We start from the raw sequence: 24,279 nt of genomic DNA on the forward strand, positions 1-24,279 counted from the left end.
GGGGAAGCTTCCCTCACGTCGCCCTTGGCAGGGGCGATCGAGGGGTGCACGGGAAAAGAAGATGTGTAGAAGTAGAAGTCCCACCAGAAAACTCATAAGAGATGCTTGATCGCAAGTAGAGTTAGTCAGCAAGGTGGGCTCAGGTCAGCTACTTTTATATGAAATCACACACACTGCAAAGTTAATTGATCAACCAATGCACTTTTGGCGAACTAAGTCTAGCTCACATGGTTAGGTTACTTGTGGTGAAACCAACCCATCAGGGTTCAAATCCTAGACTTTGCACTGCTGCTAGCATTTTAGTTTAGGCTTTCCGACGATGTTTATTCTGTGTAAGCAGACGTTCCCGTCGACTACAGAGGCTCCTATAGTATTTGCATCAATCTAAGATGACGTGCTAGCTCAGTCTCTCAAAGGAGCACATAGGGGTACAGTGTGCATGCATGTGTTCATAGATGTGAATGTATGTGTGTATACATGAGCGCCTATGTCTACTGTGTTCAAAAAAACTAAAGCGATTTTGCGACATGTACGAAATTGCAGGTCCTAGGCAAGTTCATGTATGAACAGCTAATTATCTCAAATATAAATACATGGGGTTACATGACAACATGTGATACACAAATATCTAGCTAGGTATTCGATCCACTTATCAAAATGCCTACTCTACAAAGCCATTATGCAAAAGGAACTTGGATGTTGATCATATATGCTGAGTGGGCACCAAATACTCTTGTAAGTTGTAACTGTTAAGTATGGACAAAGATCTACGAAGGCATATAACTTTAGGAAGAATAGCCCCTCAACATATGCCCATGCATCGTATGGTTGTAACATGTGTAGCTCTACTCCCATCAGCATGCACTGAGAGGTCTTCTAGGAGTAGAGTATAAGGAAACGAACCCTCCCGCCTCTTGTTCAAAAACACTACACAAATGTTGAGAAAATGGTTCAGAGCATCATCCGTGAGATAATTACAGGCAAAAGCGCTACAAAGAAACAGCATCTTTAAGTGAAACAAAGAGCCTTTTTAAATTTGAAGTCTCCGAAGAAGAGGACCTATATCACCCGCAAAAAAAACAGGACCTATATGAGTTGTATCCCTTTGTAAAAATCATATACTCTTGTCCCTCTTAGACTGATATTATGTATGTTGCAGACTTTAACATGTATTGTATCTATAAGTGTAACTCAGAAAAATTACGATGTTTTGAATGTATTTTTCAGAAGAAAGTAAAGTTGTCATTTTTTTCACATGCACTGTTTGCAAAAATAAATCCTCCCTCCAATCATATTAATTGACGCTGGTTTAGTACAAAGTTGTACTAACTTTGACCTAACCCGGTGTCAATTAATATGGATCATAGGGAGTAAATACATGTACAATCTAGAACTTCTGTTAATGCGCATTACGAGAGGCTGCGTTGTGTTGTGAACCTACAATTCGTAGTCATACTTAGAGAAATTCATCGCGGGCAAAGGACAAACATTTGTAAGCAGATAGTGTGGTTAACTAAGTGGAGCAGTTTTAGTTCTAAGGAAGCCAGAATGCAGGCAGTTACTAAAAACAAGGAAATGAAGAAATGCAACAAGCATGCACAAGTCAAATTGTTACTTACTCTTTACAGAAAAGACAATCAGAAATATACTTGTGTCCGTCTGTACATGGTCAGCTTATTTCACTTGGTCACCTCTCAAACCTATTGCGTCAGAAATATCTTCACTGCTGCCTTCAGGCAATTTCATTTCCTTCACTTCCTCAAGCTGCCTGAGGAGATCTAACCTCTCGGGGCCATATGTGGATGGGATCTAGAATACACAAATATACACTTACATTTACATGTTGCAACGAAGGGAGTAATAAGGGTTTGTACAGAGTTACAAACCATGGAAGGCACATATCTCTGGATGAAAGCCAAAATAGCAGCATGCCCAACAGCAGTAACCTGCAAACAAAGGCACCTGTTTATAATGCTCTGACATGGAGACAACTGCACTAAAGACGAAGTTCACAAGCTAAGAAATATGATTTAAACTCTTAGGCACACAAAACAAAAACCTTGACCATCACAACTTGGTGTTAAACGAGATTGGATTGTCTAGTCAGTATGGGTGACAGTGGATGAAGCAAAGAGATTACAGGATTATGGCACAAAACTGAAAGAAAGAAACAATATGGACCTCCGGAGACTTGTTCTCCTACACCTTGATTTGTGGGAACGCAATCAGTAGGGGAGGATTAGATTAGGATCAATATGGGAGCACTTAGGGAGCCATTGAAGGGAAGATGCAGCTAGGGCTGGAGGTGTTAGAGTTGTGTCAAATATTGTGTACGAGTTAGGTTACAGTTGGACTTGTAGTTGTATTGTGTTTAGATAGGATATGGAGTCGTGTCCTAGTAGGACACTTGTATCCTAGGCCTCTCATATATAACGGGGCTAGACACACGATGTAACCTATGCCAACATAATAGCATCGGAACGCAGGGGAAGCCGACGGCATGTGCCGGTGTCCAGGGCGACCGGGTGCGGTATTGTGACGGTGTCACGGGGAGGAGCGCCCATAGTCAAGCCCCGGGGATGTAGCCATATCGGTGAACCTCGTTAACAAATCTCGGTGCCGTGCTCGTGTGATTGCTTGGTCCTCGGATGATCGACGATATGCCTCGGATTTATTCTAACAAGTGGTATCATGAGCTAGGTTGTTCGGAGGTGCTAATCGTGTTGATCTAGAGGAATCATTGAGTTTGAGATGCAGCCGTGCTACGGACGTGGTTCTCGACGAAATTGGAGAAAAGCAAGATCAGTAGAAGGCACGTGTGCTTATGGCTGCAGTCGTTGGCGTCGGCGGAGTCGATCAATCCAGATCGGTCCTGGTGGCGTGTGTGGCAAACCCTAGGCGAGAACGGGTTACGGCGTTGGGAGCGCGCGATCCGGTCGAGTGAGGCGGCAGTCGTACGCGCGGATGCGCGTGGCATTGACAAGTCGAGGCCAAGGCCGGCTAGTGGGCTGGGCCAGCGGCGCTGCAGCTCTCTCTAGGTGGCGGCAGTGCTACGCTGGAGGGCTAGGCCCAGGCAATGGGCTGGATGATTTGTGGGGTTCACGCATGCGCGTGCGTTGCGCGAAAGGGAGCTGGTAATGATGTGGAGCCGATGCAAGGCATCGTGAGGATTTGTTTGAGAAAAAAAGGATAGCAATCAGGACCACGTGTGTGCACAGGAGCAGTTTTGGTTCGGTCAATTCGATCAATTTTCTGCTACGAAGTGCATGGAGAAGCAACAGCAAATAGTGACAGGAAAAAAGGAAAATTTGTGCAGTTTGCATGGGAGTTTTTTCTGGGTCGGTTTGTTGAGATGGTTTGAAACACGTGGATAGGTTGCGGAGGCCCGTGGGACTGAGTCGGACTAGACAATCTAACGGATCGACGCAAGTCGGTTGGTACAGAAGACGGTGCGGGATCGGCGACGGCGACATAGGAGCGTAATGCTGATGGTGACCGACTTCTGGGCGTGGAAACACGTGGCGCAGGTCTGAGGACTTGTGTGGCTTCAACAAGACTATGGCACGAGGTTGATTCAAGACGGTGCACACGGAGCTTGAAGTTGACAGGGCACGAGGGTGGACTGATTATCTACCATGGAGTCATGTTGAAGGTGGAGCTGGATTGAGGGGCTACGGTGTAAGGATCCAGAGAATCGAAGCCTATTCAGCTGGGAAAAAGCGAGTGACACGTAATTCGGACTGGAGCCCAGTGGTCTGATGGAGGCGTGAAACTCGTCATCGGTCTGTGATGATCGGTGGTACTCTGCAGTGGGGTTGAGTGGTGTGGGTCCGCGACCCTTGAGACTCGACCGGGACAGCGGAGGCTCGACGCGGTAATAGCGGCGAGGCGTGCGGTATGCACGGGGCATGGAGACGGGCCAGGGCTCTGGTGGTCATACATGTGGTGAGACAACTACGAATTTGACTCGGGATGACTACAAGCAATGGTGAAATTTCTTCAAGTTTCAGACATGCGGTCAAGAAAGGAGCGGTGATGTTGAGTTCAGGTAACTCTTATGCGTGACACCCAATATGTGAGTTGTTCACTTTCACGCAGGTCAGTGGTCAGTGTGTGATGACGTTGGACTGATACTCTGGAAGTTGGGAGCACCTAGAGTAACAAGGAACTTAATTTTGCTCGAGCGTTGACTGTGGTCAAGAAAAGAAGGGACTACAAGTTGCAGGTGGAGTCACATGGAGTCTTTGGAGTAGCAGCGGTTCTCATGGGATAAACTCAAGTCCAATGTACATGGAAGTTTTACGCATTGACGAATTCAAGGTGGTGGAGAATATTCGCCAAGGTGGAGTTTGTTAGAGTTGTGTCGAATATTGTGTATGAGTTAGGTTACAGTTGGACTTGTAGTTGTATTGTGTTTAGATAGGATATGGAGTCGTGTCCTCGTAGGACACTTGTATCCTAAGCCTCTCATATATAACGGGGCTAGACACACGATGTAACCTATGCCAACATAATAGCATCGGAACGCAGGGGAAGCCGACGGCATGTGCCGGTGTCCAGGGCGACCGGGTGCGGTATTGTGACGGTGTCACGGGGAGGAGCGCCCGTAGTCAAGCCCCGGGGATGTAGCCATATCGGTGAACCTCGTTAACAAATCTCGGTGTCGTGCTCATGTGATTATTTGGTCCTCGGATGATCGACGATATGCCTCGGATTTATTCTAACAGGAGGCCCTAGGTGCAGATGTTATGCGTGAGGAGCCGAGGGGCAGAGAAAGAAGGGGTGTCTTCTAATTCTCTGCGTCATTAAATCTCACTGTGGCTACCTCATTTATATATAATAATATATAGAGGGTCTGCCTTACAAACCGACTCTGAGTCTCTGACTAACGAACAAACCTATGGTCTATTCATACGGACTAACCTATAGCTTTCCTATCAATAGTAGTCTACCTAAGGACTCTAATAGGAATTCCTCCTGATGATGTGTTCCCCTAATCTGGAGGATTACCAGGAGAGGCTCCATCTTGTATTGGTGTTATCTCTGAACTAGACTGTGGAGGCACCGAGTGGCAACCATGACCATGACCCGTATATCTCTGCCCCTACATAACATCTCTCCTTCCGTCGACGAACAGCTCGTCCTCAAGCTGGAACGCAATATAAACATGCTTGAAAGCTTCAACATCTTCCCATGAAGCATCTGAAGCTGGAAGGCCTTCCCACTGAATAAGCACTTGCCACACACCTCTGTACAGCTTGGTTCGAAAGACCTTGGCTGGCGACGGTGGCCACCGAAAGGTCTTCCCGAGTGTCCTCTCTCTAGATTCGGTGGTTAACTTCAGTGGGGAGTCATATACGGGAGGGCAGAGGGCCCTCTCCAACAGCTTCAGTGGGCAGCCGCGGTCGCACATCGCATGTAGCTGCTGGGATCGCGGAAAAGTGATGGCAACAACACATAAGTGACGTCGATGGTAGTGCTACTCGAGCACCCTAGGTTTGACATGAGTTAGTTATACCTCGCAATGGCGATGTTTTTACGTCATTACCTGTTGAAGGCATTGCTCGGATATATGGAAAAAGGCTTTCGCCTGGCTTTATATATAAAGCAACACAGCCAAACTCATGGTGATGAGGAGAACCTCTTACAAAGCAGATCGAAAGAAAGCCAGAAATACAGGAGAATCCACACCCTACCACAAAGCACCCTAAACTACTGACGAAGAAGATGACTAGCCACCAGGGGAAATCACCGGACCTCAGTCCGACACACTCAACAAGCTGTTGTTGGAGAGGGCCCCCTACCCTCTCGCTCCGGATTGTGGAGCCCGAACCTGCAAGCGAATAGCGAGGACCGTGGGTGGCGCCAACGAGGACCCGTGTAGAAGATACGGAGGCAAGTGCAACCACCCATGCCAGAGTCGAGGAGACTCGGTGCACTGGAGGAAATCTGGGCTCCACGACGACACCCTCAGGAGGAAGACGAAACGGCACGTCATTGCCGTGAGACCAAGTAGTCAGTCAAGGGTTTTCACCCAGAGCCCTAGCTCAGCGAGAGGGACCGCAACGATGCCCTCAAGAGGGAAATGACACCCACGAGCATCACCGTCGTTGGCACCGAAGCACAAGGTTTTCACCTAGAACCTCTCACCCACGCCACCCGAGGAACTCCGTGCACCTGTCTACCCAGAAGAAAGACATGCCGCCACCAAGCAAGACCTCTCCAGAGCACGATCTGGGAACCGCCACTGCCAAGGCAACGCTGATACCAGGATCACTGGCAACATCCTCTACCACCCACACGGCCAAAGGACGCAACCATTACCGCCGCCAAGACACCTGCTGAGAAGCCAATCTGACAGACCACCACCCAAGGCTGCCGCCCCGGCGTCCAAGGTCCCACCCTCGACCCCGCACAACCGCACCGACCACCGACAACCTCTCTCACCGGCGACGGGATGGAAAGGCTCCTCCTTTCCAGTCCCACGGCATACCATGGATGAAGCCGCACACCACTTCGGTGCCACCACCACTGGGCAGCGACCAGCGAACCCAAAAATCGACCACAAGGGACCAGATCTGACCGGGAGCAGCCTTCCCCAACCTCCCCCACCCGCCAAGACAAGACGGACGGCGGTGCCCTGACCACCGAGCGAGGAAAGGAAGCAGCCGCGGCCCCCCTGCCCACAGCCACGAACTCCCAGGAGGTTGAGCCCCCGCAGGGCAGAGGATCCACATACCACCGCGCTCCACGGGCCAACGCGAACGCATCCGGCGTCGCCAGCCACCAGGACGGCCGGATCTGAAGCCTGACCGGCCGGAGGAACATTGATCAAGATGGAGAGTCTTCTGCATTGGGATTTTGCCCCTGGCCTAGCCCTTGTGGATCACGTGAGACGACGTTTTGGATCTATGATGCATTTTTCCCCCTCTCGAGACCGCAAGGAATTCTTTCTTGTGGCCACGTTTTCTTCTGCCTCCTTCCCTCTCACGGTGGATTCAGCTGGAATTGCTTTGCAATGTTGCTTGGGTGGTATTAGCTCTGGTGTTAAGGTTGTTCAAATCAATCCTCGAGCTTTCCGTTTCTCAGTTGCCAATAACAAAGTGGGGCATTTCATATATGGTCTCAAGGATCGAGTATGGCTGGATTTTGTTTGTCACTTTCAACTTTTCAAGGGTCGTTTCACTCGTGCTCCCATTTTGGGTCATTGTTGGCATGCTGATGAAGAGTTGGTTGATTTGTCGTCTCGACGACCGATGGCTATTAAACCACATTTGGATTTTCTCAAACACCATACACATCTCAGCGATTCATCCAAATGTGAACTTAGCAAATTCAACCTTGTGCCTATGGATCATATGAGCTTTTCCAATAAAAATTCAGCCGAGGCTTCATCTTCTACGTTGATGCACCAAGCTAATCCTATTGGCTGCCCCATGGATGCACAATTCAAAATTGGGCCAGTTAAGGTAACTGCCAAAGATAGACCGACAATGATGCCAATCAGCCCACGTCTTGTCTTAATGGAGCATTATCTCAAACAGGCGAAATTTGAGGAAACAGACCAACCTTTATTCCTTGCCTTGGGAGATTTCCAATGCCCACTTAATGTGCCTTATCCATCTCCCCCTCAATGTTTTCTTTCCTCGGCTTTCAAATATGCTCCGGCCCATAATAGTTGGCCTCCAACCCTCTCGGCCCAACATAAAGCGGACCTGGCCCAGGCTTCCTATTCAGAGGAGGAAATATTGACGCTGGATCGTTTTTGGGCATCTCTTTGTGCCCGCTGCCTGCAATGGGGGCATAAAAAGATTAATGCCAAGCACGGATTATTTGCATTCACTGCTCGGCACCTGATCACAAGGTAATTAATTGCCCCTCCTTGACCGATCCTAAGCTTTATGATTCAAATCTACCTGCCCATGGGAAATATATCACTCAGACCGGATCTTCTGCGCAGTTACCCCTGAATTTGAGTAATTAGCTTCCCAAAATTTCAACGATTAGATGTGATTTTTGTGGCAACTATGGACATGTGGCACGATCTTGGCATTCCAAAAAATGGAACGAGTGCTGGAAATGGGTCCCCAAGCAGTCCTGTCATACCTATTCTACCCTCACGGTCCAGCTTCTACCTCGATTCCTCAATCGCCACTGCCCCGCCCTGCCCATTCACCACACCCGCCACCTTCACTCCACCTCGCAACAATGGCAAACTATCCACTGAACCCCGTGTCGTTCTTGCCACCACGGTTTGCTGTGGAACCAGGGCCGGCGGACCACGTCGTCCGCAGCGGAATGGTGGTCGGGCCAATCCCGCCTCTGAACCATCACTACCTGGCGATTGCTGAATCAAGTCAGTACGTACGTACCTCTGCATCGCCGCGCTGCCATTCGTCACCAAATCCAAGGTTTGCTCCATGAAGCTCAACTGTTCACCACTAAGGCTAGTGATCACCCGTTCGGTATTGGCATCTTTGGATTTGTGGACTCCTTTATTCGCGATACGGCTGTAGCGACTCCTATTGAGTTAGAAGAGGAAGATTTCCTCATTTCTTTTGTTCCTCATCATGAAGCTCTGAATCGCCGTACCACCACCTTTGGGCCTGAAATCTGGATGAAGTATTTTGGCTTTCCGTATGACTACCGGACCCACTATTACATTAACAAGTCTCTTGGTGGATTTGGATCTCTTGTCTCATGGTACAATCCTAGGCAAGATCGACGCTTCATGTTGATCAAGGCTCGAGTAATCAGTCTGCGCTTGGTTCCTAAAAGTTTTGTGGTTTGGCAATTGGGTGGTGCACGCGATTGTTGGACCGTGCAGATTACTATTCTCCGGAGCAATGATTGGAACGCTCTCCTTCCGGAGGTGCCCCCCGCCGGTGAAGAACATCCTCCACCTGATGGTTCCTCACCCCCAATTTGGCCCCGATCTTACGGCAGAACAACTATATCAACAACAGGTTCATGAGTGGTTGGTTCAGAATGCTGCTCCCAACAATGGTGCCCCCAATGGACATGCTGCTGCCTAGGTCAAGGCAATCAGGGCTGGGGTGCCTGGCCTGCACCCCCAGCCCCTCCTCTGCCTCCTCTGCCTTCGTTCTTGATGAACTATCAGGCTTGGCTTGCTGAACAAGGTTTACAGGTGTGGGATGGTTTGGTCCCTGAAGATAACTTAGTTGACAGTGCTGCACAGGCATGGAATGACTCTATCACTCAGTCAGATGATTCTAGTTTGGATCACTCTGCTTTGGATCACTCTGCTTTGGCCATCATTTTTGCTCTAGATGCTGAGACTAGTGCACCAATGCTCGCTGAAGATCACCTAACTGTGTCAGTTGCACTGCACAATCAAACCTTTCGGCCCATGGTGATCACCTCATGAACCTGCTGCTATCTGACCCACTACCTCGCCAACTGCTTAACCAAGCAATTTTCTCGACTCTGCGCCCAATGCTGGCAACTATGGGGCCGTGGAGCCACGGATATGGTCTGAGACAGGAGCACATCCAAGTAGAGATACAAGTTACTGTTGATGCTGCAGGAATTCAGTTCATCCAGCTTGATGCACAACACGCCCAACTGAGAGGCAATGCACTTCAGATCTCTGAGGTTTTGGAGCCTGCTACCAACAATATGTTGGCGCCTCCTGGTCCTGTGGAATCCCTGGATGGAGCATATGGTTATGAGATTGCTGAGGCACCTCCAGAGCACTCTCAGCTCATTGTGGTCGCCGCTGATCAGTCTTTGTCTCGGGCAATTTCTATGGAAGATCTTTCTGTCAGCAACAATCCCTCTGCAATTGATGTTACTACACAGACTGACACAACTAACAGTAGCATTTCTTAATCTGGCTCTTCCACCCAGTCTGTGCTGTCTGACAGTAGCAATTTCTCTGAAGTTGATCTGGACATACATTCAGAGGGACAATTTGGCTCGTCAAGCATGGCACCTAAGATGAGGAAGGGCAAAAAGCAAGCTCCTGTGGATACTTCTTCTCTTAGACGCAGCAACAGATCCACCAAGTATGATGGTTTTAGAGTTATGCAGCCCACTGATTCTCGTATGTCCAAGTCTAAGGTTCGGCCCCGCTCTGTGCCATCTGCGCAATCCACTGCTGAAGATGATCGCTCTGCAGTCTGTGACATGGAGATCCCACCGCCAACGTCCATCTCCTCCATGCAAGCCGTCGGCGCCCAGCTATGCGCCATCCCTGAAGAAGAGCTGTCTGTTGAAGCTTTTAACAAGCCTCAGGAAGGCTCGTCTTCCTCCAACTAGTTACTTGCTCTTTTATTTACTGCATGGTTCTTTTGCATAATTGGAACATACTTTGTTGGAATATTCGCGGCCTTAATTCTCCGGACAAGCATTTAGCGCACTCTAATGCGATCAATTCTAGCGGTTGTGCGGTTATCTGTCTACAAGAATCTAAAATGCAGACGTTTGATGCTTCCTCTCTTAAAGCAATATGCCCTCGTCGTTTTGATCAATTCGCTTATATCCCGTCATGTGGGGCGTCGGGTGGTATTATTACCGTTTGGAATGGCAGTTTGTTTTCAGGCCGAGTCTTTTTATCTGAATCTTTTGCGTAGGGCATTGAATTTATGTCTACACAGTCAAGCCATACGTGGAAACTTGTCAATATATATGGGCCTTGTCAGGGTGAACATCGAGTTACTTTCACACAATGGCTTTTTGATCTTAATATCCCGCCTTCTGAAGATTGGTTACTCCTCGGCGACTTCAGTAACTATCGTTCTCCTGATAACCGCAATAAACCAGGTGGTGATGTGTCTGACATGCTCACATTTAACGATTTCATTCGAGAACAAAATCTCACTGAGCTTCTGATTAAAGGTAGATCGTTTACACGGTCCAACATGCAACAAAATCCACTCCTCGAACAACTTAACTGGTTTTTCACGACGACAAACTAGACCCCCTCCTTCCCCAATACATTGGTAACCCCGTTGGGTAAGCCCGTATCTGACCATACTCCCTGCTCCATTGTTATTCAGACCACAATACCAAAAAGCAGACTTTTTCGTTTTGAAAATTACTGGATAGCTCATCATGGCTTCATGGAAGTGGTGGAACAAGCTTGGCACAAGCCCATAAGACATGGTAAAACCTCCAATGCAGCCTCTAGAATGGGCCAGAAACTTAAAGTTGTTCGACATGCCCTGAAGAATTGGAGCAAGCACATCTCTCGTCTGAAGGTTGCTCTCAAGAACACAAACAAAGCCTTATTAGAACTTGATAACATTGAAGATCGCCATGTTCTCACCATTCCAGAAAGTAACTTCAGAGGCATTCTCAAATGGCACCTCCTCAGACTGCTGCGCTATCAAAAAGAACACTGGAAAATGCGTTGCACGATTCGTTGGATTCAGTTCGGTGATGAAAATTCAAAATTCTTTCAGGCCGTTGCCACAGAAAGATACAGGAGAAACTGCATCAAAACCTTAAAGACTGATGATGGGACAATTGTGGATGATCATTCTGGAAAGGAATCAGTCCTCTTTGCAGCCTTCAAAGCCCGGATGGGCAAAAATAACCCCCTAGACATGAAATTTAATCTTTCACGACTGTTGAGGGATGTGGTAGATTTTGCGAGCCTGACCACGCCATTTACTCATGAGGAAATTGATGCTGTTGTAAAAGAAATGCCTCTTGATAGAGCACCCGGGCCAGATGGTTTTAACGGTGCTTTTCTCAAAGCATGCTGGCCTATCATAAAACAGGATTTCTACCTTCTCTGCGAGGAATTCCATCATGGAGACTTCAACTTAGAAAGCTTGAACACTGGTTACATTACCCTCATACCGAAGACCAATGCGCCTGAGACAGTCAATGACTATCGCCCCATTACCCTCCTAAACTGCTGTCTCAAACTGATTACAAAGATCTTAGCTAATCGTCTCCAAAAAATTATTTTGCAAATTGTGCATCATAACCAATATGGTTTTCTTCGAGGAAGATCGATACATGATTGCCTAGCGTGGGCCTTTGAGTATATTCACCAATGCCAAGCTTCAAAAAAGGAGATTGTCTTACTTAAATTGGATTTTGCCAAAGCCTTCGACACTGTCGAGCACTCGGCCATGCTTTTGATCATGAAGAAAATGGGCTTCCCCACCAAATGGCTTGATTGGATGCATTCTATCTTCTCCTCGGGCATATCCTCAGTTCTGCTCAACGGTGTACCGGGCAGACAATTCCATTGCAAATGCGGAATGAGGCAAGGTGACCCGCTGTCGCCTCTACTTTTTGTTCTTGCGGCCGATCTCTTGCAATTTGCTCTTAATGAGGCCCTTGACCTTGACCTCCTCAAACACCCCATCCCCCACAAAGGAGATGCAAAATATCCGGTCACACAATACACAGATGACACGATCATTGTGCTTCCAGCCTGCCTCACCCAAGCTGCCAAGATTAAGCAGATCCTGGAAGATTATGCCACCTCTATTGGGTTTAAGATCAGTTTCCATAAGTCAACCCTCGTGCCCATCAATACTCAACAGGAAACTTGTGACGCTATAGCCACTCTCTTCGGTTGCAACCAAGCTAGCATGCCGTTTACATACCTGGGGCTTCCTCTGGGCACTACTAAACCATCTGTTCTTGACATGATACCTATGGTATGCAAGGCAGAAAGAAAAATTACGGCAGCCATGTCACTGATGTCACATGCAGGAAGGCTTGCGTTGCTGAACTCTATCATCACGTCTCTGGTAATTTACCCCATGGGCACCATCAGAATTCCCCCAAAAATATTGGCGCAATTAGATAAGATAAGACGACATTGTCTATGGAACAAAAGGACTGGAAATGGGGAAAGATGCAACTCCTTAGCAGCCTGGGATATGGTGTGTCGTCTGGAAAAAAGTGGTGGGCTCGGAGTTCTGAACCTTCCAAGTCCAAAGTGATGCGCTGCTACTCAAATTTCTTCACAAGTTCTACAACCGGCACGATAATCTTATTTGGGATACGTACTACGTAAATGTTGTGCCACATGCAGCCGACTCCTGCGGCTCCTTCTGGTGGAGAGACCTGATACAATTAATGCCCATTTATCATGGTATTACCAACATAGAAAAGTTCCCAAGAGCATACTCGTACTACAAACATGAAGATGTCTCTGTCAACAACCTTCGCTGAAAAAGGCTTTCGCCCCGCTTTATATATAAAGCAACGATCGACATACATGATGCAAACCACCCGACACCACACCCACACCCAAGGCAGATACAAGGGAGCTGACGAACAGCAACGCTACTCTAAACACCCCAAAGCAAACAACAAGTAGGCAGAAGAGCATAGCTAAGGGTCTAAAGAGCTCTCCACCGTGAACGAGTCACCGCGAGGAGACGAAGCCGCAACTCGACGAACCAGGGACTCCAAAGCGGTGCTTCCAAGAAAGAAACGGCACCGAAGAGCCGCCACCGCCCGATCCAGGGAATCTAGGTTTTCACCCGGAGTAACACGAAGGACGCAGGGTCACCGCGATGGAGCCTTCAAGAAGGGAACGACGCATGGACGCCGCCGCCATCGGTCTGGCTCCGAGCCAGATGAGGTTTTCACCCCAGCCACCACCCTCAGCCTCCGTCCAAGGTACGGCCCTACATGAGAGCACCGGCCGCACCACCACCGAGATCGTCGAAGGCCCACCCCCATGCCGCCCACGCGGCCATGACAGCAAGCCCGTCAGCGCCCGAGCCATGAGCTCCGCCCACGAGCAACCAGCAGCTCCCACCACCAAGGCCGTCGCCTTGCATCCAGACACTCCGGAGACCATCAAAGGCACGAGCTTTGAGCCGACCGGCAAACCCCTAGCACCATCGGAACCACCGGTGACCGACCCGCCCCGAACAACTGTCAGCGACAAGGAGGCACTAGGCCAGGAAAAGGGGAGGGGGGAGCGGAGCTCGTCCGGACCGACGCACCCCTGCGCCAGTGACAGGTAGTCGGTCTACCCGTCCCTCCAGCAGCCTCCCCTGCGTCACCCCTGACGCCCTACCACGGCCTCCGGCCAGAACCTGCGAGGAAGAGGCCGCCACCCGTCCGCCGGCGAGGGCCGCCGGATCGACCACACCCAGCCGCCGAAGAAGGCCGCCAAGAGCGTCAACCACCACCACACCACATGCATCTCCACGCCCTGGCCAGGACCAGCCGATGCCCCGCCACCCCACCGGAGCAAAACGAGGACCAGTTGCAGCGCCACCACCTTGGAAGGGCCATCGGCCACCCCTGACGCCGCCAACCACCACTAGCAGCCGGATCTGGGTAGGGGTTGCCAGATCCGCCGCCAGCACGCCCCCGGGCCTCCAGCCCCCACGAGCGAGGAGGGGGGGAGGGGAGGAGGGAGTGTCGGCAGTCCACCAGGACGCCAGGAGGGAGGAAAACGGAGCAGCGGCCGACCGGCGCCCAGCGCCACCGAGCAGGGGAGGGCGCCCCGCGCCGCCCGTCACCTGCGCGTGGGAGGAAGACGCCCCGCCGCCGCCTGCGCCATGCGGCCTTTGGCCGGCGACGCCACCGGCGGCGGCGAGGGATGGGGAGCGGGGCGAGGAGACGGGGGCGGCGGCACTAGGGTTGCCTCCCGGGGACGCCACGGGAGCGCCTCGGGAGGGGAGAGGAGGGGGTCGGCAAGGAAGGACCAGTTCAGTTTACGCCGTAGAGATCTTCTTGGCTTTCTATTTACCTGTCAACAACCTTTCACCTGCCACTCTCGATGCAAGCTCATGCAGAATTGAGACAGATACAGGCTGAAGTGATTAATGTGGACATATTGGGGGGGGGGGGGGGGGGGGAATGACACCTAGCGATGCACCTGGAACGGCCGCAGCTTTAAAACCAAAACGTACTACGACTTTTACTTCAGAGAAATCAATGCGCGCGCGGCGTTTGGCTGATTGTGGAAATCAAAATGTACCCCCAAAATCAAAGTCTTCGGCTGGCTGCTTCTGTCTGATCGCCTAAATACCAGAAACATGTTGGAAAGGAGACATTATAACATTGGAGACAACCTTGACTGCCTCCTATGTGAAGAACATTTCGAGGAGACAGTGGAACGCCTGTTCTTTCACTGTCGATTCAGTCAACGATGCTGGCAGATTCTGAACATTACATGGAGCAACCACCTAAACAGATTGCAACTCGTGGAGCGCATGAAAGCAAGCCACCAACGCAATATGATCATGGAAGTTTTCCTAGTAGCAGCATGGAGCCTGTGGAAAGAACGTAACAACTACTTCAAAAGAGTGCCCCTCGATGAGCTCTTGGAAGAACAGATTCAAGGAGGACTTTGGCAATATGGCCTATAGGTTGCCTTCCCAAAAAAGACACCTAGTTCTCGACCTCCTGGCTGCAGTACCCTGATTGTCTTTGTGACTTTTGTAAATCTTGCTCACTCCCCCTCATAGACTAGATCTTAGAATTCTGACCTGTTTAGGTTAACTGACCCCAGTCCATATGTAAATGCATGTAACACCACAGTGACTCTGATTCTTTAATATATATGCAGTAGGAGCCTTTCCTACTGTTTCAAGCTTCAAAAAAAAGACGCTTCGGAGGCAGGAGGAGAGGAACGCCACGTACGCCACGTAGCCGCCGCAAAACAGCCGCCTAGCCACACCACCAGCGTAGCCCCGCCATGACGCACTGCGCCGAAGCGAGGTGCCCCCACCAATATATATGTCAACGCCCGCGCCACCACACACGAGCCGAGAAGGAACAGGATCCCCGCCGCCGCCAACACCAGCTGGGCTTCGCCTGACGACGCGCCCTGGCGGCGGCGAGGGGAAAAGTGGGGCGAGGGGAACGAGGGTTGGCAGCGACGAGGGTTTCGCCCGGTCTCTCGCGGGAGAGACGTGGACGAAACGAGAAGAGTCTCGTAGCCTTGCTAGGATATGCTCAAACTGATTTTTCAAGGCGAAAACCTAGATTCTAGCCTTGGATGGTTGGATCCGGTGACGACGGCAACTGAGTGTCGCTCTCTTAAGGCATTGCTGTTGAAGAATCTTGTCGTCCGTGTGGTGTCATCGGATGGTTGGTGTGGATATGGTCATTGTTGTTGCTTGACGATCGCGGATCCAGTCTCTTTGGGGTTCTTTTCTTTTTTCCTTGCCTATGGATAGCTTTGATCTTACATGACGTTGCTATTCGCCGGCATGTTTTGTGTGTGTGTGTGCGTTGGTGTTGGCCGTGTGCATCCTGTTGAATTCATGCACCAGCCAACTCATCGGATCCATGGCAACTCCCTTGATCGTGATAATGTGGTCAAGGTAGGCTACAGAGGTTTCCCCAAAAAGGCACTTGGAGCGCTTGAGCAAGAGCTGGTGTTACTGAAGTAGCTTGAACACTGCGCGTGCGTGCATAGGTGATCCGCCCAGCAAGCACTGTAAATTAAGATTTCATCGAAAAATATAAGCACAAAAAGATGCAGGAACGGGAAAGGATATCATTCATCAATGCTTGGAATGTGGCTCGTGCGTTAGTCAACCCAAAAGGCATGCCCAAGAACTCAAACAGGCCCTCATGCGTCCTGACAGCGGTCTTCTTGATATTTGCAGGGTGCATACGAACTTGATGATAACCTGAGCGCGGATCCCACTTGGTGAAGTAATGCGCTCCCTTGAGTTTGTCCAGAAGTTCTTCCACTACAGGAATAGGATACTTGTCCTTAATTGTTTCGTTCGATAGTCCACACATGCACCATGATCCATCATGCTTGTTGACAAGGATGACTGGTGCTGATAGTGCAGAATTGCTTAGGCGGATGAACTATTGAGCCAGGAGCGCAGAGCATTGTTGTTCTAACTCATCCTTCTGTAAGGCTGGATATTGATAAGGCCGCACCAGCATGGCTGTTGTGTCAGTGTGCAAGTGGATGTGGTGGTCGTGACTGCGCTCAGGAGGAAGACCTGTGGGGTCGTCTAAGAGGGAGTCAAACTCGAGAAGAAGCTCCGTTGGGAGGTCCAGGGACTGGCCCAGAAGTTGTTGCAAGGCGAATTGGGTTTGTCAGTATGACCTCCCCATTCCATGCAACTTGATGGTCGGCCACGCCAGAAGGACATCCGGAGACGTTTGAAATCCCAAAGGACGGGACCCAATATGCCCAGCCACTGCACACCGAGGACAACATCGAGCCCACCGAGTGGTATTGCAAATAAGTCGATGAAAAATGGCTCCATGTCAATGGCACTGCTAGTGTTACAGTAAACACCGCTGCAGATCACATGTTCGCCATTGGCAACTGCAACCCGAATCCCAGCACAGAGGTTAAGTACCGCACCCACTTTGCTGATTAGCTCCTCGGTGAGAAAGATATGAGTCGAATCGGAGTCAACAAGAGCAAGAAGGAAGACACCACCGATGTCGACCCGAAGTTGCATGGTACTGGAGCTCCAGATACCCGTAAGGGTGTGCAGCAAAATTTGTGGCGGTTCCTCCTGTTGGGTGTTGTTAGTTGTCTCCTCGTCATCATCGGACTCACGTATGATGTGACGCATGAATAGCTTCTTATAACGGTGCCCTAGTTGGAATTTTTCGTCGCAATTATAGCAGAGGCCCTATCGTCGGCGCTCCTCCATCTCAGGTGGTGTCAAGCTTTTGAATGCTCGAGTTGATCCTGTGACGCCAGCAGATGATGTGGTTCTTGCTCCTGCTATGATAGATGAGCTACCCGCATAAGTTATGGAACGACTAACCCAGTCACTTGCTAGAGGACTACTTGCTGGAAGATCGAGGACCTGTGTCCAGGGACTCCAAACGCTCAAAAGCACGAGTTACACTTAGTAGCTTCTTCTAGATCAAAGGGCTCCCGAAGCTCAACAGGCATCCTGATCGGATCTTGCAACCCTGCAATGAATATTTGCATTTCATGCTGGAGGGATAGGTTGGTCGTGCATGCCGAGAGGTTGAAAAAATTGTTGATGTAGTCCTCCAGGTACCTCCACCCCTGCGCAACTCTATCAAATCCCCAATGAGGTTGCGCCAAGTGGATGGTCCAAAACGCTTGCTTGCAAGAGCAGGAAAACGATCCCAGCCTGGGCGGCTGTCCTCAGCACGTAGAAGGTGCATGTACCACTTGCGGGCCTTGCCAGACATGTGATAGGATGCCATCCAGACCTTATCGTTGGGGTGTGTGTCCTAGGCTTCAAAAATTGCTCACACAAATTTAGCCAAGTTAGAGCATCTACAGCCGGACTTTGCAAATCCCGCCTCCTAAACGTCCACCGACGAGCCCAGACGTGACCCCGAACAGCGCCGGACGGCCCCTCATATGTCCTGTCGGACAACCACACTCCTCATATCAAAACCCTCAAATTCATCATATGTCCTGTCGGACAGCCACACTCCTCATATCAAAACCCTCAAATTCATGCACATCGATCATACACATGAATATCACACATAAATAACATTTGTTACATAGTTCAAACATAAAATTTATTTGAAGTGCATAATTCAAACATTAAACTTTTTGGGTTTCCTCGGTTTTCATTGTGGGTCCACATATGCTCCACAATATCATTGAGTAGCTACACGTGCACCTGTTGATCTCAAAGATTCTGATACATATGCAGAAAATTCAGAATCTGATCTGTCTCTTGCTTCGGGATGTGGACTTGTTCTCGAGACTTCCCGAAATCATGGATTCAGGCTGCCCCTTCACCCTCTCCTCCTTGACAATCATATATTGTGCAAAATGACACAACATGTCATCAGCTGCCACAAAGTCTCAGATTCCCACATCATTGCAGCTCCACGAACAATACCCCAACAAACTTGGAGCACTCTAAATGCCCTCTCCACTGTTAAGCTTCATGCACTAGCAAACGCAACCAAAAGTCTGAACTGATGGGAAGGGCTAGGCAATCCAATATACACTTCCAACACCCCCTCTCACGTGTGACACAGGAAGTCAACATGTGAATAGACTCATAGGTATGGCTCAAGAGGCCTATACATGGACAAAGAGGGGGCAACAACATTTTTTTTAATAAATTGCAAAAGCCAGGACTTGAACTCAAGACCTTAGACCCTGATACCACGTTACGCTTCATGCACTAGTCAACGCAACCAAAAGTTCAAACTGGTGAAAAGGGTTGGGCAATCCACATATACACTTCAACATCCACATCCTTCTTAGTTGCTTCTTCCATTGTTGCAAAATGACTATTTGTTGCCATGGGGATCGAATATGGTCTTCACAAACGCCGCACTACTGAGGATACCCCATGTTGTAGTCGTGCCCATTGACTGTGTAGTTGCACGGTGACGCTTTCCCATTACAAAGTCTCCTGAACAGGGGAGATCACTGGAGCACATTGATGTCATTGTGAGAACCAGGCATGCCAAATCCACAAGTCCCTTGATGCCACTGCGTCGAGTATGATGGTGGTTTCTTTTATCTGACTGATAGACTAGGTAGTTCTATACCGTATGCGCCCTGTATAGCCTGCCATACGGCATAGCCATGATCGTGCAGCAGTTGTGTAGGTAGTGATGCACATCCTGAGGTAGTGGCATGCCCACGATCCTGCTCGGCTGACGGCAACCTGTACAAACCCAGCCTTTGAGCATAATCGAGTGTGTTGAACCCCATTCCCTTTCTTCTCCTCAACACTGACCTTGGTACATCTCACGCGAACCTTTTGAGGCAGTTCTTCCAAAGTCAATGCATGCAATCAACTGAACCGGACATATCTGGAAAACCTCTAGCCGCTCCAATAGCCATCAACCTTGATGTGTCTTGCACATTTGGTTCTATTAGATGCTCTATTCCAAACACCTTCACCATTATTCGGGTAAACCTCACAGTGGTCTTCAGGCATGTGCTCTCTCCCATCCGAACCATTTCACCAATGGCATAGATGGCGGTACCTAATGCAAGCATCCTCATAGCAACCGTGCATTTCTGCTTAGGAGAGAACGAGAGTTGTCTGCAACAATCCTTGTTGAGCCTGAAGTACGAATCATGTGCCTCCACTCCCTCCACCACGCGCAAGAACAAGGGTTTGCGCAAACGAAAACGTCTTTTTTTTGCAAACAAAAGCGTCGGCAAAAAAATTATCAGGGACTGTTGGGCCGGGCTTAAAGTAGTCCTTATAGAGCAACCGTCCTCCATCGACCCTATCCTGGTTGAAAACTCTTCTCCCTTTGATCAAGTTCAGAATGCGCCCCACCTCCCTGTCCATTTCCTCTTGGATGCTCATGATCATCATCATCTCGGCATCTCCATCCGACTCTGCCGAATCGAAGAACTCCTTTTGCATTAATTCATCAAGCTCCTTGTTAACCCTCCGAATCTATCATTTTGCCTACAAAAGAACAAAAAAGACTGGTCGGACAATTTGTCGAACACATGGAGGGCATGGTACAGTCCGAGAATAGCCAGACGTACCACTGGTGGCGGCCGAGGCGATGACAATGTCTGGGGCGGCGCCGAGGGGTCAGGACGGCGGCGGGGCTAGGGGAGGGCCGACGCGGACGAGGGAGAAGAGAGGAAAGGAAAAGGGTTGATCCAGCAAGGTCAGGGGGCGGATTTGGTGAAATTTGTGGTGGGTCCTGTCTGTCAGATCCGACGTAACGGACGCGCCCGGGCCTCCCCATATCCATCCTAGATATGGGTTGTATATGAGGTGTGCCGGTCAGGAACGATTTTGTGACCGATCACTGACCAGGCCGTCCGCGGGCGCGTTTGAAGAGCCCGGCTGTAGATGCTCTTAAGGCATCCTCCGTTCTGCCAAAGGATGTGAACGACATCTTGAAGACGCCAAAATGCTGGTGGCCTTGCTCTCCTCAATCGTACGAGGTGGGCAGATCGCCGGGGCCCACCAGCTTGTCTCCGGCGGCTGCACCTTCCGCGTCTTCCTTGTCGGCATCCGTGCCGATTGGCTGGCGTCTTCAATACGTGCCAGATGAGTACCATAGCAGTCCAGATGCTTGGCGAGGGAGTCAAGCAGGCCATCATGGCTGTCCAAACGAGCAATGGTGTCGTCAAGACGTTGGTTCGTCGCAGCCATCAACTTCATGAGCTGCATGAGCTCTTGTTTCCAAGCATCATCACTGTCGTTGGTCCCCATGGAAGAAGGAATGGCTGGCTCTGAAACCAAAATGTCACAACTTGATTTGTGGGAACGCAATCTGTAGAGGATTAGATTAGGACCAATACGGGAGCACTTGGGAGCCATGGAAGGGAAGATGCAGCTAGGGCTGGAGGCCCTAGGTACAGATGTTGTGCGTGGCTACCTCATATATAGAGAGGATCTGCCTTACAAACCGACTCTGAGCTCTGACTCCATGTCTAATACGAACGAAACTATGGTCTATTCTATACGGACTAACCTGTAGCTTTCCTATCAATAGTAATTCCACCTGAGGACTCTGCTTGCAGTAGCAATCCCCCCATCAATAGGAATTCTTCCTGATGATGCGTTCCCCTAATCTGGAGGATTACCAAGAGCGGTTCCATCTTGTATTGGTGTTATCTCTGAACTAGACTGTGGAGGCGCCGGGTGGCAACCACGACGCTTATATGTCTGCCCCCATGTAACATGTTCAGAAGGTACAAATCCGAAAGAAATACTCACTGGTAGAAGCATGAGTATTCCTATTGGAACGACAGATGCCAAATCTGTCAGGGTTCTCTGAAGAGCCTGTTTCTCCTTCTGAGTTAGTTCCTCCCCAATAAGAGATCTTTTCAGTAAACCCATAGCAGCTCCTGTATCAATTGCTAAGAGCTGTGTCCCTTGCAACACAATCTGTGCAGCACAAAGAAGATGAAATAGACTTTAACCCTTTAATACTATTATTAGTTTAATGCAAGGAATGAAAAGAGGCAACAGCTACTCAGACTACTAGATTCCCTACCAAAATAATTCGCAATCATATCCAATTAATACTGTTGTGTGTTGTCAAAATTTATCACCATAAAAAATATTAACACCCTGTGATGCCATCAAGCACCGTTAGTGTCAGAAAACAACACAAAATCTGGTAAGAAATGACCAGATGCACAAGTTGTTTTGAATGTTTGTGGAAGTAACTATGTTACAGGATTTTCTTATGCAGGATGAATAAAATTCAAATTGTCATACCGTTGTACTCTCCTTAACTTTCTCTACCGATTTTGTAATAACATTTTCTTTCTTGATTACTGAACCAGAAGGCCCTGACAGAGGGGGTGCTGACTCAGAAGGGCTCATTGTTTCATCTGGAACCTCCGTTTCCTGGAACTGAAAATAGGACATGGCTGGATGAATAACTCGTCAAAGCTGAAGAAACTTCTACAATAACAAAGCCAGCCATTATGGTATGGTCATGGTATATAACAGAACTGCAAATAGAACATGACTGATTGATCGTCATGTCGTTTCCATGGAGGTTGCAGAGTCTCAGGTTCAAGTGTTGGCTCAAATACCAACTGCATTCTCGTTTGCTATCTAAAAATATATCTTAAACAAGCATACCTCCTCTTTTTTAGCACCATCTGTACTCTTCTGCACTCTCCTTTCTAACTCAATCAACTCACGTCTCAACTGTTCGAAGCGGCGGATGTCATTTGACTCCATGTCTATTTGATCCACCTTGGCAGCAGAAGCCTTCCGCAAATGAAAAAAACAGGGAAATCCTATAAGAAAGTTTAACATGGTGGAAGAAAACATCTTTTGAGATAAATTTGTTGAAGATAGATATTATTTTCCAGTAATATGTACTTCTTACAAAAACTCATTTGCATAATAGGTGATGATGACTAGAAGAAATGGCGCGCTCCGCCGCGCCCAGCAATAGGCGCATAGATTGCTGCTGATTTTAGTTGGGCCAGCCCCACGTAATGTCATTGATGGGTAAGGCCTGTGTATGTGTGCTGCCTATTTTTTCTCTTCTTTTACGTGTGTGGGCGGTCAACATGAGTTGGAGACTGATTGGTGGCCAAAATGTGGGCGTTTTCCTACGAATAATTAAACATGGGCACTGATATGGTGCGGGGAATATAGTCAGAGGTGTGAACGTGTGTAGGGCTGCGTGGTGACTGCATGCTGTCCCAGTACCAGCAAAGCTGTGTCACCCCCCCCCCCCCCCCCCCCCCATTGCAGCAGCTCAATGACCCACCCAGCGACCCCACAAACCATAGAGGAGAATCACACCGCCCGAATGCAGAGAAATGATGTAGAGAAGATATAATGCACAAATTCATACATCCTGATCCACAGCTTGTTGTGCTGGCACAATTTTCCTTCCAGAAGTCATACCAAAAATGTCCCAAAACGGACGACGATTGTTCTCCATCCTAACATAATAAAAATAACAAAAACCGGAAATCATTTATTTTCACCGTCAAATCACCTATCACAACCATAATTGAATTAGTTACAAGAGAATATCACCTATTTACTGGTTTTTGTGGTGTTAAAACCTCATTAACCATGCTGCCCGTCTTTCCGTGTTCTCCCTCGCCAGCAGGAGGTAACACTCTGCTAATAGTATCAGCCTAGTCAACCATCAAAAACTTTAGCACATGTATCATGGTTGTGCAAAATCGTTATTGTGTCACCCTATGATATTATTGACTATACAATTGGGGTACATGTTTGCGTGCCTTACTGGAATTGTAGTCAACCATCAAAAACTTTAGAGTCATGGTAGTATTACTGGAATCAACTAAATAACTTCATGTTCATGATATAAACCATGTACAATTGCAGCATGTGGAAGGATGGACAAACGTTTTCAAACAAATAAATCATCTCCAGAACCAGTCAGAAAGGAGCTCAGGAGCCTAAACTACTTCTATTGGAAAACCAAAAGAAAAGAGATCTAGTGTTCTCTTCAAAAAGTGCAAGGAACAATGAGTCCTTCATAGCCACCATAGTTGGTGGAATGCTCCTCAACCCTTATGCAGTGAAATACCTCAAGAAATCACTGTGATCACGTTACTTGTATGCAAGACTGACTATTTTCAAATAGGAAAGTACATGTCTACTGCAGATAATTGCAGTAGAAGAAAAATAGTAAAAATACTAAGCTCACCTCCAGATATTCTGCTTTTGCTCGAAAGGAAGCCTCAAGAAATTCTGCTTCCTTCTTCAGTCTTCTGATCATTTCTAGATCGGAACATGCAGCCTTTAGATCCTCCTTACCAGAGTTGGTACTGGAAAGATGCAATTCTTGAAGCAAATTTTCTAACTTAACCAAAGCTTCCTCAACACTTTCAAGTGACTGCAATAATTGAAACTACGATCATCAAGCTTTACCAAGAGATAGCATTAT

The 24,279-nt window shown here is 48.7% G+C and overlaps 1 protein-coding gene across 7 annotated transcripts in view; it reads right to left on the bottom strand.

The window, feature by feature from the left end:
- Nucleotides 1-559: 559 nt before the first annotated feature.
- Nucleotides 560-24,279, bottom strand: part of LOC125518831 (uncharacterized) — a 42,193-nt gene continuing 18,473 nt past the window's right edge. For 2 of the 7 annotated variants that reach the window (XM_048683701.2, XM_048683703.2), the window contains 10 exons: nucleotides 24,040-24,228; nucleotides 23,397-23,500; nucleotides 23,209-23,299; nucleotides 22,479-22,610; nucleotides 22,107-22,244; nucleotides 21,600-21,770; nucleotides 13,000-13,056; nucleotides 1,887-1,946; nucleotides 1,620-1,809; nucleotides 560-927 (listed from right to left, as the gene is read on the bottom strand). In XM_048683701.2, coding sequence (XP_048539658.2) covers nucleotides 1,675-1,809; nucleotides 1,887-1,946; nucleotides 13,000-13,056; nucleotides 21,600-21,770; nucleotides 22,107-22,244; nucleotides 22,479-22,610; nucleotides 23,209-23,299; nucleotides 23,397-23,500; nucleotides 24,040-24,228 — 1,077 coding nt within the window. In that variant the 3' untranslated portion in view covers nucleotides 560-927; nucleotides 1,620-1,674. The remainder of the gene's footprint in view (nucleotides 928-1,619; nucleotides 1,810-1,886; nucleotides 1,947-12,999; nucleotides 13,057-21,599; nucleotides 21,771-22,106; nucleotides 22,245-22,478; nucleotides 22,611-23,208; nucleotides 23,300-23,396; nucleotides 23,501-24,039; nucleotides 24,229-24,279) is intronic. The other 5 variants (XM_048683702.2, XM_048683704.2, XM_048683705.2 and 2 more) reach the window with 5 other exon arrangements.

The sequence above is a fragment of the Triticum urartu genome, chromosome 7A (assembly GCF_056163025.1).
Source record: "Triticum urartu cultivar PI428250 chromosome 7A, HENAU_Tu73, whole genome shotgun sequence".
Classification (NCBI taxonomy): domain Eukaryota; kingdom Viridiplantae; phylum Streptophyta; class Magnoliopsida; order Poales; family Poaceae; genus Triticum; species Triticum urartu.